Source organism: Onychostruthus taczanowskii, unplaced genomic scaffold (assembly GCF_017590055.1).
Source record: "Onychostruthus taczanowskii isolate IOZ18803 unplaced genomic scaffold, ASM1759005v1 scaffold34, whole genome shotgun sequence".
Classification (NCBI taxonomy): domain Eukaryota; kingdom Metazoa; phylum Chordata; class Aves; order Passeriformes; family Passeridae; genus Onychostruthus; species Onychostruthus taczanowskii.
Genome location: NW_024500794.1, coordinates 1862641 through 1877204, shown reverse-complemented (window position 1 = coordinate 1877204; position 14564 = coordinate 1862641). Strand labels below are relative to the sequence as shown.

At 39.5% G+C, this 14564-nt stretch overlaps 1 protein-coding gene across 1 annotated transcript in view; it reads right to left on the bottom strand.

Annotated features, from left to right (window-relative positions):
* The window catches only part of POLQ (DNA polymerase theta), a 52787-nt gene that overhangs the window by 29610 nt on the left and 8613 nt on the right, over positions 1-14564 (bottom strand). The window contains exons 6-12 of the mRNA XM_041410795.1: positions 12872-12980; positions 10023-10242; positions 8023-8167; positions 7779-7925; positions 5868-6080; positions 1922-2064; positions 461-670 (exon numbers count right to left, since the gene is read on the bottom strand). Coding sequence (XP_041266729.1) covers positions 461-670; positions 1922-2064; positions 5868-6080; positions 7779-7925; positions 8023-8167; positions 10023-10242; positions 12872-12980 — 1187 coding nt within the window. The remainder of the gene's footprint in view (positions 1-460; positions 671-1921; positions 2065-5867; positions 6081-7778; positions 7926-8022; positions 8168-10022; positions 10243-12871; positions 12981-14564) is intronic.

The window sequence follows — 14564 nt, the reverse complement described above, 5'->3', positions numbered from 1 at the left end:
GAGAGATTTCTAACTTTTCACAGCAGCTTTTTCAATAAGAAATAGTGTATGTCTCCATTCTGAAGACAGAAAAATGGAAACAATAACAGGCTTAGCCTTACCTATGTCTAAACTAGCCTTTTTCTCTTTAGAAAGACAAAAATCACAGTCTGCAGTTAATATGCACCAATCCTGTGGTTAAAGTTTGCTTTGTTTAAAGATATTTTGGGAATTTTTAGACTAGGACGCATCAGTCTTAGAGGTGATGTGCAGGTGATGTGATGTGATGTGTCTTCCAAGAACACATGCATACAAAATATATTAAAACAGGTATGAAGATACTTTCCAGAAAGCTAGAATATTCTTGATACACAATTCTTTAAAATAAAATAAAAATGCAGAGAAGTCCTTACTATTAATTTACATTGAGCATCTACTCAGTTAGCAAATCAAAACTGCAATCACTGGGAGGAACACCAACTTTACCTTTCACATCATTGCCGGAGTCCACAACCTGAATGAATTCATTTTCCAGCAGCCATGCCACACAAGCCTCAATAGGTCCAGCCTGTGCTTTGTCTTGCTCTTTCCCATTTTCCCACTTGCTTTCTTTCATGCTGGATGCAAGCAGAGTGCAAGAGGCATAGGTCTGCACATCCTCTGGAGTGTTGGCTACTCCCCCCACTATGATCTGTTGAAGAAAAATATGTGTTCACATTGCCAGAGATGCAGCAGTACAGAACATCAGATCAGAGAATCAAAGAGAGTGATCCATCATCTCAGTTTTAAAGAACCATTTTCCCAGAGAGGGGAATATGAGACAAAGCAACAGATAACTTTTAAAGACTTTCTTGGCAAGAAGTCAGTCATCTTGGGCAGAAGTAAGAGGACTAAGCTATGGAAAATAATGATTTACAAAATCTCATTTTGAAAGTGAACATACACATAGCAGCAATTTAGATTTGAGACTAGCCTCAGGCATTTTTCTTAGCCAACACTGTGAAATATTAAAGTACGTTAGAATACAAACTGCAATTTTGTGAATACAAAAAGCAAACCATAAAAGTGGAGCTCTTGTAAGGCTATTAGCATACTGAAGGTTTCTCTTAATAAATATGAATGCTATACCCCCCCATTATTTTCCTGATTGAGAGTGATTTTGTTCACCTTGAATTTTAGTTTTGCTTTAAAGGAACCCTCTTCTTTTATATAGCTCTCATGTAGAAAAATACATTTAGAAATTCCAATGCTAAAATCAAAATCTATGGAAGTACAACCGAGTTCTAAAAATCACAAAAGTTTTCAAAAGACAGTAAAAGTATTGCAAACAAATTTTATTTAAAGAGTCCTGTATCTAAGTTCAAGCAGCTTTGGGAAAGGACATAAGCTCACTTAAGTGAAATAAAATCCTTTTGGTCCTTTTTACTCCTGTAGAAACCCTACAGAGGAGGGAGAAAATTGGGTAGCACCCCTGTTTGCTCACCAAAAATGTATTCACAAAATTTCAGTCATTCCTGTGCAGAAGAGGTAGGTAAGTTGAGGGGGTAAATACGAGCCCTTACAAGGTTCCACAAATGTCATTATGGCCCAGTTCAGCCTACAAAGCCTCTAGGATCAGTAATTTACAAACATCTTCCAGTTAACAGTGTCAGGTTACACCTAAAGTTTAAGAATGACACTTAGTTCTGCCTGCTGCTTGAGTACATCTAAATACAATAGCAAAGCTTCTTTGAGTGTGCTCACATCCCAATCTGCAGTAAGCAGAGAAACATCCTAGACAAAATGCTGAATACTGAAGCAAGCTGGCAGAGCCAAATATATTACTGGCTCGACAAAGCAGGAAACACATTAAAAAGAAGTGCAAGAAAACATTTGGTGGTGTCACAGAAGAAACCATCCTACAAGGGTCCAAGCACATTTCTAATCCATGAGTGTCCCATACCTCAAGTATTGCTCTTTTCATGCTAGAAGCAACACCTTCCCCTTCTCTTCTGAGCAAACAGCTGCTAACAGGCTTGAGAGATCCCTGAAGTAGAGCAGCACCTTTTGATCTCTCTGAGGGCTTGCAGACTAAAATGCTCTCACCTATTGGTGAAGAAAAACAAAACAAATACAAAACCAATTACTTTAGTACTGCATATGAGCACTATAACAGCTGCGCACAGCCCACCAAGGACATAATATTAGAATGGAAAACTGTAAGTATTTTCAAACAAGCTGAGTAACAAAAGAAGAGAAAAAAATGTGCAACCTTAAACAGTGCATATGAATTGCTATGTAAGAACTGCACAGATGCATAGTACATCAGAACTAAGGCAAAGCCAGCTTCAAAGTTACATTATGCTAGTCTGGGTCTTGACAAGTCATCTAAGGAGATACCACAGCCTCTCTGTTCATCTGCTTTGCTGCTGAACCACTCTTGCTTCTTGTTCTGGAGTTGACTGGAACTATAATATACAGTGGCATCAATTTGACTTTTTCATTACATTAATAAACTGAAAAAATTTTCAAAAGTAAGAAGAAAACATAAAAGCTGCACAGTATTTTGACTGTATTAAGTGAATCAGCTTTCACTCCAGAAATAACTAATTCATAAATTCAAAATGACTGATCTAAGTAACTATACATTCTCTGAACTTCCAAATATGCATTTATATACACATACACGTAAGTATCCTGCATGGTTTCCACTGAAGTATATTTCAACATATCCTACCTTAAAATTCTCTGCCAGAATTTCAGTTAATCTCTAATTACTGAAACTCTGTGGGAGACAAAAAAAATCCCACAAAAGAAAAATGAAAATAAGGGGTATTCAATGAGATCATAGTACTGAGGCAAGGAGGTTAGAAATTAAAAGGTGATTGATTAAGGATAGCTATTTAATCATGTATATTGTTTAACATTTGCTGTGCTTGCAAAGACAGGATGCTTGTGAGGACGAGATGAGAGAATGCAAGGATATTTTGGTAAGGAACTGCTTCCCAAAGCAGGAGGAAAAGAGTGCCAGACTTGCAAGGCTGTTGAGATAAGAAAGGCTCCTCAGACCCCCAAAAAAGCCTAGACCAGCCTTGTGGTTTGAACAGCGACGAAGAGACCAGGGAGCAGGCACAAGGAGACAAGGTGAGAAGTCCACCCCTGAGGAAGACGTTGCAAAGCTCGTTTGCTTCCTCCCGTGCGACCACCAGACAACCACCAGGGCACTGCACAAGCACAGAAGGACTGATAAGCTAATCATAATGCCAAGCAGGGCTGGGCAGGGCTAGGAAATGAATATGCATGGTGAACTGCAAAACTTGCCACACATGTAACCTTTCAGGGAATAAAGAGAGGGTTAAGTTCTTCAGAAAGCCTGCGTTCTTTGGAGGAGTTATCTCCCACTCGCCTCAGCGCTGAAGAAATACACACCTACTTTACAACTGCTACCAGCTGTGGAGTTTTTCCACGTATCAGTACAGCTTAACCATGGAAAACACAGTGGTCACATAAAGGATATTTTTTCCACAAAGCTATTAGGGAGAAACTGGATCACTGAAGACCTTAGCTAGCTGCAAGCTTTGCCACCTGGCACCGGATAAATGAATTATGGGTAGGACACATTTGCCTTTGACTAAGAGGAGAACACTAGTTTTGGATTAGCTGTACATTAAATATCATTACAGATTTATGACAAGTTGTTAAGATTTAAATGCAGGTAGTCTGGACACAAGGTTATATTGGTAGTGGGTATCTTAGTATGATCCTAGGAATGTTAACTTAGGATAAAACTGTAGCTGTGGAAATGCTACGGTAATTAGCAAATCCAAACGCAATGAAAACACAACTGCACTTAAATTTAATGAACAGAATAAATAAATGCAGTGTAGGCGAGTAAGGAAATACAGCTTAAACTTAATTACATATATTAACTACAGAATGAAATGATGTTCAGAGGATGTGTCTTCTGGTTTTTTAATCCTGCCAGGTGAAATGTTGGTATCAGTTGATCACGTACTTTTGACAGAACTGGGGAGTAGGTAAGATAAACTGCCTGTAAAGCATTGTTTTGTGAAAGAAAAGCTTATTTTATTTTAGCAATAAAGAACATCTCTTCATTTTGTATTTGGGTTCTGATGTGACCTGAAATTTCCTCTGAAGACTTCCCTTTGACTCTTTCAGAGTGATGTATCTAAAAGAAAATCTACCAGAAGTTGGATCCACTTAGCTCTACATTATCTGACAGTATTACAAGACTTGGGGGATACTTCCCCAAGATGCCACTGATAATTCAAAGCTAATAATTGCAATCTAGTAAAAATAAATTTTAAAAAAAAGGAACTGAGCAGTTCCAATATTCATTATTGTGCATTTCAGACACTAGGGGAGGTCCAGGTTAGCATCAGACTAGACAAACACCAGAAGACTCTGGATATCCAGGCATAAAAAACTCCATTAAAACCAACAAAGGCCCTACTAAATTCTAGGTTTTGTTCAGCTTTACCTATTTCTCCTTGGGAAAATGGTAGTTTTGACGAATGCAAAAAGAAACACATTTCACTTGCCAAAATTATATTTTTAAGTTTCCATCAAATCAAGAAGAATAAATTAAAAAACCAAAATGTAAGACAATCCAAAACTACAATGTTGGGAGTGGAGGAGGAATTCAACCCAACAGCATTTATCTTTTTGTCTGTCAGCTAAATTTCATATCCACATAAGGCACTTTTTCCAGCTGAAGTTGCTGTCCTCCAGTCTCCCTACTCTGTGACAGAGTAGCAGCTGGCAACATAGCTTTATGTTCTCATCCAAAAGACTCTGTGGAGTGGAAAAAAAATGGTACATTCATGAAGCTCATCAGCATAAAATCAACTGCTTACACATCAGAACTGTCACATCAGAACTGTCAAAAAGGGTACTAATTATTGTAACTTGAAGGAGAAAAAGAAGAAACTTCAAGGAATAATGTAATTTTACACCTGCCTGCTACAGTCAAATGAGAAAGTCTGGAAAATTTCAAAATCCAGCCTGCAGCTGCCCTTTCCTTGAACGCACAGGGAGAGCTCGCAGAGATATAGGTCGCAAAATGCTCTGTTGCTATGCTACTCAGGCAAAAATAGAAAGCTAAATGTAAGAACAGTCTGCTTACATAGGGCTCCAGCAAGCACCAATCAAACAATCAGGAGGGCAAATCCCACTTCCCGCATCTGTTGAACTTCTTCTTTTCTGCTGTGTTTATATGTGCATAATGTGGCTTTTTGCAATTATCGACAAAGATAAATTTCCATTGCAAATTAAAATAACAGGCAGGATATTTTTGTTGAGCATCAATCAGTGCCACTGTATGCAAGAAGGTGCCATATTATCTGTGAACTACTATTCGTATTTCCCTGTCTCTATCTCATTACTACTTTCAAGATCCATAAAATTGATGGTTAAGTTTAATAAATCTAAATCATAATTTCAGACAACAGAAGCTTGTCAAATTAGGGTTGTAGACTTTATACGTGTTTCTTATATTTTAGGCCCATCCAATGAGAGTTTACTGCAAATTTTCTCACTGCAACGCTAAACATTTTAGTCAACTGATCATGGATCACAGAATTAAGGCAAGTGAACAACACAGCCTTAGAAGCTAACAATAATTCAAAGGCAAAAATAGCCTGTTCCTGAAGTAACTGACATATAAATACCAAAGTCAGTCTCAGGCAGTGAAAACAACCCCCTGGGAATTGCAACTTTTACTCCATTAATACCAAACAAATTAATACCAAACAAATTCATCTTGATTAACCTAATCATACAGCATACCGAAGGAATTCATCATGATTAGTCCCTAATTGCCAAGTACTGCCCTGGATTTAATCAGGTTAACATTGCTCCGACAGAATGTCAATACAGACTCTGCTTACCCTCTGTGTCTACCCCTTTCCTGCCAGCTCTTCCAGCCATCTGCTTGTAGGTGAGGATGTCCAGCAGCCTGCCACCGAAGGTGGGGGTGCGGATGATGACGCGGCGCGCGGGCAGGTTCACTCCCGACGACAGCGTGGAGGTGGCGGCCAGGACTCGGATCAGGCCCTGCCGAAAGGCTCCCTCAATGATGTCCCGCTCGTCAAAAGTCAGACCTGGGGAGACGTGGCTTTTAGTGACCCTTGTGATGGTGAGACTGAATGTAAGAGCTGAAAATGTTGCTGTCCAGCAAGGGAAGAACAGACTTGATGAACATTCACCAGTCAGTGCTAGGAACCAGGCTTGAAACACTACCTTATTTAACTTCTGACCGGTAAGTGAAGCGAAATTTCACCCTTAAGTTTTTATTATTCAACTGACAGTGATATACTAGCTTTTCTAAGGTGCTTATACACCTTGTGGCAAGATTAACTACGTACTGCATATTTACAAGCACTATAAGTAAATACATAAAGAAATAAAATAAAAAATGAGAAAACTGTAGGGAACTAGGATTTACTTGTCTGCCATCCTGACCCTGGACTCCTTCTTCATTATTTCCATTACAGGTCTAGTATGTATCTTTCTACATTATCTTCAGGGCTTCAGGCCAATTTTGCAAGAAATACAGATTCTATAAGCATTTGGAATTATTCCTCCTACATAATCAATGCCATAGCTACTGTTTTCTCTCCCAGTCAGTCTTTTTTCTCAGTGAATCAACCGGTGACATGCTTTATTACCTACCTAAGCAAAAAATAAAAAGTCCAAGCAGAAGTGTTCACAACACATGCTCCTTTCGTTTTTATTTTTATTGTTACACTGCCTCTATTTACTGATTTATTTCAATATTAAGCTGAGGAAAATTGCTCTGAAATACTCTGGCAGATTTAGGAACAACTTGAAAATGCTGGAGCTGCAAATCAGTTAAGTTTTCAGCCATTTCACAAAGAAAGGACCAGGCAAGTTGTATTCCAGAAGTTGCTGTTATCCAACTGTCCTGGTTTAGGTAAAATTTGGGAGAAAACCTCTAAAGGAGGCCCCTCCAGAAAGCAAACCCCATGGCCCCTCCACCCAACCAGTTCAGGAAGGATTCCTCAGAGAGAAGAGGAAAGAACCTGTTTATTTAACAGGCAAAACACCCCCCAGCACACAAACTGAACAATACTGGATGACAACACTCCTTCACCTCTCTGAAAAAGATGACAAATTCAGAAAGTCTTTCCTGGGAGTGGTTGCTCTGTTATCAGTCCCTGGGGATAGCTGCTGTAGGCCACAAAGCGCAAAATCTTGGTGTTTCCCAGGTCCCAGTCTGGAGCAGGTTTGAATGCTTCCAAGAAAAGGGAAAGAAAGACAGTCCAAGGAAAAATTTCTACTGCCTAGCTAAACTAACTAACAAGCAAAAGCAAGAGCAAAAGCAAGAGCAAAAGCAGGAGCAAAAGCAAAAGCAAAAGCAAAAGCAAAAAGCAAAAGCAGCAGTATGTACTGCCCCATCTCTGTGTCCCACCGACTGTGCAGGAGTGAGCAGGCTGATAACAAAACAAAACCTCGCTTTTCAGAGCCAGTCTTGAAGGCACAGAACATAATATCCAGCATAAACAGAACAGATGACTGGGGATACAAGCATCATAATGTCACCTTAGGACACCAACACAACACAGAGAAGATGTAGCAAAACAATTTGTGAATGAAAGTCTTCAGCCACAAAAAAAAGAATTTCAAATTTGCCTGTAACTGTGAGATTCTTAAAGCTTATTTAATCATAAGCTACAAAATGCTTAAAAAAGCAACTGATAAATTGCTGATACCTGCAGTAAAAAGCACCCATATGACTTAACCATTACTGAATTCAAGACCAAGATATTCAGGAATACCTGCATGATGAAATGCCACTCCCCATGGCAAAGTGCGCTGGAGCACCGAGTCCAGGCCTGAAATCGAACGCTTTAACTGATCCAGGACCTCATCAATCCCTTCTCTGTTCACATCAACTGGAGCAATGGCTGAATTTTTTGCAGAACCTTGAGAAAGAAAATATTTTTATAGTTCCTACTAAAAGCAATTTTCATTAAAGGCACTGTGTATACAGTAGTCTTCTATTAAGTACTTTTCTCTTACTCTCAGTTTGCTGCAAACCATAGAACTCCCTGGCAATGATGTCTGCCAGATTCTCACACCAGTTCTTGGATGGACAGAAGAGCAGGACTGAATGGCCACCACAAACAGTCTCATAACACAGGCTCACAATATGGTCTTCGTCTCCCTGAATTGAGATAAAATATTTTCAGTGCACTCTCAGATTGAATGAGGTCTGTAAATGCTGTCCCTCTGTATCCCAGTAGGTAATCTACTTCCAGTCAGAAAGAGAAGCAAACATAGAACATGGATGACTGTTCTTAGTTTCTGTCTTGCTTTATGAAGTCCAAGCACTAGTATGACCACATTGTTGAGGGCAGTTCTAGACCTACCCATGAATACAATGTTTTTCATCTTGCTTTCAGAAATCTTTTTCTGAATGAAGGTCACACAGTGCACAAATAAATCACTGCAACCTCCACATCATGGGTAACACCAGTAGGGAAGAGCCCTGAAGGAAAACCCCTCTACTTAAACTAGGGAACATTTGTTAACTTGGATGTCTGAACTAAAAGCGTGACAGGTAGCAGTCTAAGCATCCCCAGTAAGAAGCACTCAGCAAGCAGTGCTGACCAAAGACTGCAGGTGTTCAGACCACAGTGGAAGGCTTTTAGGAATACTTACACAGAAGCTCATGCAAAAACCTGCTGTTTACAGCTTGCTTTTTTGATTTTAAGATCTTAAGAGAGTCCCTGCAATTGATCTGTTATGCTTGGCTATGCCAGATTCTCTTGTAGCAAGCAGGCCAAAGGAGGAAGAGAAAAATGTAGGCGTACAGCAAGAAATAAAAAGAACTAAAATGCAAATGAAGACAGTGGAGCAATGTCAGGAACTTCTCCACAAGGAATCAGCCAAATTCAGCTGAAATGGTGAAGCCATCAAGCTCCCTTTTATTGGTCCAGTCTGAGGCACAGAAGTCTGAAAGTCCAGTGACAGATTTTAAGCCCAAGAACCCTGAGTCCTATAAAATAAGCCGTTGAGTCATAAGCATAGTTTAGTTCTTTCGCTTGCTTAATTTAGTAACTATCCAAAGCAACTGTCTCAAAAATATCCAAATGCAACATCACCTTCTCAATATGACCACATAAAAACTAACTTCCAAATGCTCTAGTGGAAAAACATTTCCTTTTGTTTCCAGGATACTTTTTATCTGCTGTTCCACCATGCTACTGACATGAGAATGTCTATGCACAGCAAGAATGGAGTGCAAAACTTTCTAAAATATTGCTGCCACTCAGCCCATATAGCCCAACTACTACACCAGTATTATACAAAGCAGTTAAAATAACTGGAGAGAAAATTTACCCTTCAAAGACTCCACAGGAAAGGACCTATAAGTAGAGAGCTCAAATTCCCCACTTGTACCCATTTGGTTCTTTGAAATCATTATAGTATGTTACCCCTAACTTTCCATATCCTTTTCAAGCGTGCAAAAGGACTAACTACTGAAAACAGATTCAGAAGAATTGGAATGGACATCTGCCTTCTAATCAGTGTCAGAATTAGATCATTTACCAGTTTAACATAAGCGGGTTCAATACCAGATTTTAATACAAATACTTTCTCCCAATTATGAGCGTAAATTCCTTGGCCTAAGCAGGAAATACTTACCTGCATTTATGAAAGGGAAGTAGATTTCCAGACACAAGATAGAGTGGTGGGTAAAGGGAGACTCAAACTCTTTATACCTGTTACGTACTCAGAAACAACATTAACTGCAAAGTCAACTTTGTCTTCAAGTCAGATTCAAAAATCTTCAATACCTTCAGAGTTTGTATTTTGGGGTTTTTTTTTTGTTTAAGTCAGGAGAAGACAAAAATACCAATTTTATTCTCAGTTTGAGCATGAATCTATGAAGTAAACAACAAAGTTGAGAATGCAATCTATTTAAAAATAAATTTAAAAACATACCAGGAGCTGTCTTTTTAACTTTAGCACTACCAAAGGCATTATCCCAAAGCCACTGCTCAGAGTTTTGTTACCTTCAGTTGCAGCTTGGGCTGGAATTCTCGCACTAAATTCATGGAGGAGTCATATATGTTGCTGCCAATTTTCACCCACTCCTTGAGGGGCACAGGGCGGAAATCTGTACAGTAGAGCTCTGCATCTAACCATGAGGCCAGGAGCCCCAGGTTAGGGAGGGTAGCACTCATGCCTACTATCTGTATCCCACCAAAACCAGGACTGGTGCTCTTTGTGTGTCTGGAAGTGGTTAAAAGAAAATGAAAGTTAGTGACAACACAGGCTACTGTTCTGGAAAATGGAATGCAGAAAAAACTGCTCGATCTAATTCCTTCTAGCCTCTCAAGTGCAAAGCTAATTTTTCAACTTCTTGACAAAGAAAGAAGCTATACTCTACTCTTAAAAAACAGGTCAGGTTATGCACTGATAACAAGATAATTCAGCTTTTAATTAATTTGAACCTAAACCTTTACCTTTTTTAGGTAGCCAACAGGTATATATTGACTGCATATTTGGAGAGACTGAAAACAAAGATCAACTAGTTCCTTGCCACTAACAAAAACATGGAAATAAAGGAATGGTTCAATCTCCATTGCTATCTTTCTAAGCTTAAATACCTCATTTAAAACACTTCTAGTTGTTTCCATTTCAGGACAAATAATATTAGACCAACATCTTCCTAGATCTGGGAACCAAAGCCCTAAGAACAGCAAAGAAGTAAGTAGCTTCTGTTCCTAAAATGCTGAACAACAGCTTTCACTAAAGACAGTGAGAAGTAATGGACTCCTAACAAACCTGACAACATAAACTGTTATTTTAGATACCCAAATTTAGATTCTAATTCAGGCTTTCACATCCACACAATAGGTTTTTTTATGCTTCTAAGCTTGTGTTTGAAAAGTACTCATTTGCATAGCACTGAGCCACAAATTGAGACTCTAAAAAATAGAAAGGTCTGACAAATCACTGTGAGCTCAGAAATAACCTGAATCTTCTTAGAAGACCCTGGTAATCCTGGCAAAGACAAGACAGAGAAAACAAGATTGCCCAGAATCTGTAGTATTAAAAGGCCAGTCACTGATGAGACAGAAATAAGGAAGCTGAGGAGAGGCAGACTCTCTGTTATCCAAGCTCTTTAAGCATTTGCTGGTACAGCTTCACCATCAAGGTTACTGATTTTTGTCCCTAGAGGAACTTTAGACCTTTTTCTCCCTAAGGCAACTATTCACCTCCAAGGATTAAAGAAGTTCTAGCTCTACAGCACATTACGTGACTAAGGAGGAGAAAAATCTGCTGCAGAATTTTGCCTGCATCTTGAAAAGCCTCGTGGAAAAGCATGGACACCCACACAGGCAATGGCCATCTGAGAACATTTTCTTGCTGTGAAGACACAGCTTGTACTTCAGTGGGACAGGCACTGATCATTCTGATAACTGGCCAGACTGGACAGTGTTTAAAGACTTTGTATAAGTTCATTAAATAACAGAGAGGAAAAAAAAAAAAAACCAAAACCCAGACTTAGAAGGACATTTGAGAGAAAATGTGGTCTTCAGCTCCAGGAATCCAGTGGATTCCAAAATAAAATTAGCAGCCACTTCCTTCATGTCAGGAAGTGGTACAGGGTACCCCTGTCACCTTGATCCTGACAGAGAGATAGAGAATCTGGGCCCTAGCATGCCTGCATGGTGAAGGCTGAAACACTGTGTCTTCCCAGGAACATTCCTTGATGCACCTGTACTTTTTTCCCCTGGCAAGTGTTTTCTCCTTCCTGCTTCCTCCATGCAAGGGAGTAAAGCAGAGGGTGAGCCTGCACCTGTGCTGCAGCTACCTGATAAACCAAGGGAAAAGGAGTGGCAAAGTCACTCACGCTGCTCCAAAGTGTACTGGCTTCCAGGATTGATAGGGAGAATATGAGAAGTCAGATGTGATTAGACCAAGAACACTGCTTGCTCCTGGAAATCATGATGGGAAATACTGGGTGAAATGTCCAGTGGAGAGACAGTGTACAAATGGCAGCAACCCCAGAACTAAATAGATGGTCTGTGCTTAGCCCAGCACTGGTACCATTCACAAGACAAGAAGCAGCAGAGAAAACTGACAAAATCTGACTTTCTGTGCTAATGAAACAGTTGCTTTTGACTCTTCTCTCAGCACCATCAATAAAGATTAAGAAGGTTACACCACCTCCTCCATTTCCTTTTTTCTGTGTTTGGGCACCATGGAGCAGCTGGAAGTTTAGTGCTGAGGATCTAGATACTGAATTCTTAAAAGCTTCTAGAGGTCTTCTCAAACATCTTATCTATTCCCCAGAGTCAAATCAATTCTGCTAAAGGCAAGAAAGCATGCAACCACTAGGCTATCACATGTTATAAGCAAAAGCAGAGCTCACCCTGAGCAGTGCTAACTAAGCACACTGCTGACATATCCTCTAAGCCTTCTGATCAATTCACCATGCACAAGTTAACAGCCTGCCCACTCTTCCATCACACCAGAGCATTCCAGCAGGATAATTACACCACTCCATGAAGCACTGAAAAATTAGGCAGGGCAAAACTGTTTTTAAAAAATCCAAAGTTAAAAAAAAAAAGAATAGACTAAAGAAGTAAATTAAAGCTTCAGCCTTACTTCTTTTCCTGAGAGGATAAATCCCATGGTAGCACACAAACGGAAAACCATGTGGAAAAGAGGGTTTAACTACAATGGCAGGCTCCTGAAAAGTGCTGTGATGAGATCTTAATAAACAAAATAGTCTAGGTCATCGCTCTCATAAAAACCTTGGAGCTAACCCAAGTTTCCATTCACACAGAGAACAAATATTTGGAATCATCAATTATTTAGCATTAAAAGACAAACATCTCAGTCTACTCACCTTTTTGCTACCTTCTCTGTAACATATCTCACTTTGGTCAGGAGGAGTTCCAGCAGATATCCTCGATGAGAGTCTCCCAGCATGTGCAACTCATCCACAACCACCACTCCTGATAAAGAAAAGCACTCAGATCATACCTGACAAACCTCCAAACTAAGAGCAAATAGCCTCAATCTTTTGCCATTCCACGTGAACTGAAACTTAAATTCACAAATCCATCTATGCTTACCAACACCACCATGGCTTCCTTCTGTCACTGAGAGAGACAAATCATGACAGATGTCATGACATTTCACACCTACCACAACTGCACATACACACACACAATCAATTTTTAAAAAATAAAAATAAATAGGTTGAGGTGTTAGTCTAGACACCACATAAAACAGTATTGCAGCATCTATACTGTAACCTCCTTGCAAGTAAAAACCCTCAGGCTTCAGAGTATCTGGAAAGGAAAATTCCATCATCCAAATGAGCTAGTAAAAAAATTTGTTGACATCACTGTCTTAGTTAAAAACATCATTTTTTACTAATGTAGTTGTGTCAGAAAAAAAAACAAGAGCAGATGTAATTACACTGGCAGAGTCTGCTTCCTATTGAATTGAATTGCTCTTCGTTAACCAAACCTGAACAAGCTCTACTATTTAACTTTGGCTTTCTAATGAAAAAAAATCCTTATGTGACAGCTTTGTTGCCCTCCTACCTCCTGCAAATGACATTTTAATCTATTAACCACCTCCATCAAATTTTTAAGGTGTGTAGAAATATCTAAAAGACTAATGTCTAAAAAGGCTTCTGAATATCAGCAGCTGGAGACAACAGACCAGACTAGAGCGTTCCCTGAGGAGAAAACACAGAGCCACTACTGCTCAGGGACCCAGTGCACCTCCTGCACACATCCCAGCAGCAGTATGTTGTATTTCTAACCAGCTAACAGGGTTCCAGAGATATGGAGTAGGATAAAGGAAGGTTAAACAAAAAAAGCAGGGCACAGAGGGCACCACACTCCATTAGCTCTGCTGCTGTGGAATTTTTTTTCCTCCCTGGTGCAGCTATGTAATATCTTTCTGGTACAGCTAAAATAGCAGGAGCTTAAGGGCAAATGTGACCTTACATTATCTGTCTCAATGCTATTTTTCCTTCTTTTTTTTTCTCTCCTTCCTACATATGTTCCTTCTCTCTCCGTCTGTTTTCTCCCTCCTTCTCTTTCAAGCCACTTAAGTTAGAAAAGAGTTTTGCACTGCTTCATCAGCCTCTTTTACAAACTCCCACCCATCCAGCTCCTCTGTCATCCTGTACTTCCTCTATTCTGTGCTTGCTTGTAAATAACAGCAATTCATTGGTCACCAAATACATATTTGTTCAGCTACCAGAAAAAGCTTCTTCCTGCTTCCCCATACATCAATCTGCCTGAATTCTTCCAGAGCTCAGACAGGACAGTTGAATCAGATACCTACCAAAGTAAAATCCATGCAAGTCACTTCAAACCTTCATCATACCACATAAGTATTGAAAATAAGGCTAGACTCAGTCTGCTATTTCTGTCTGCAAATTAGGTGTATCCCTAGAAGACAGCTGAAAAAACCTATTAAAAACTACCTGAGAGCTACCAGACATGTTTACTGTAGAATAACTAGGTTATTTTAATTCCCCATCCTGTTTAAAACTAAAAAGTTCTGAATGAAAAGCA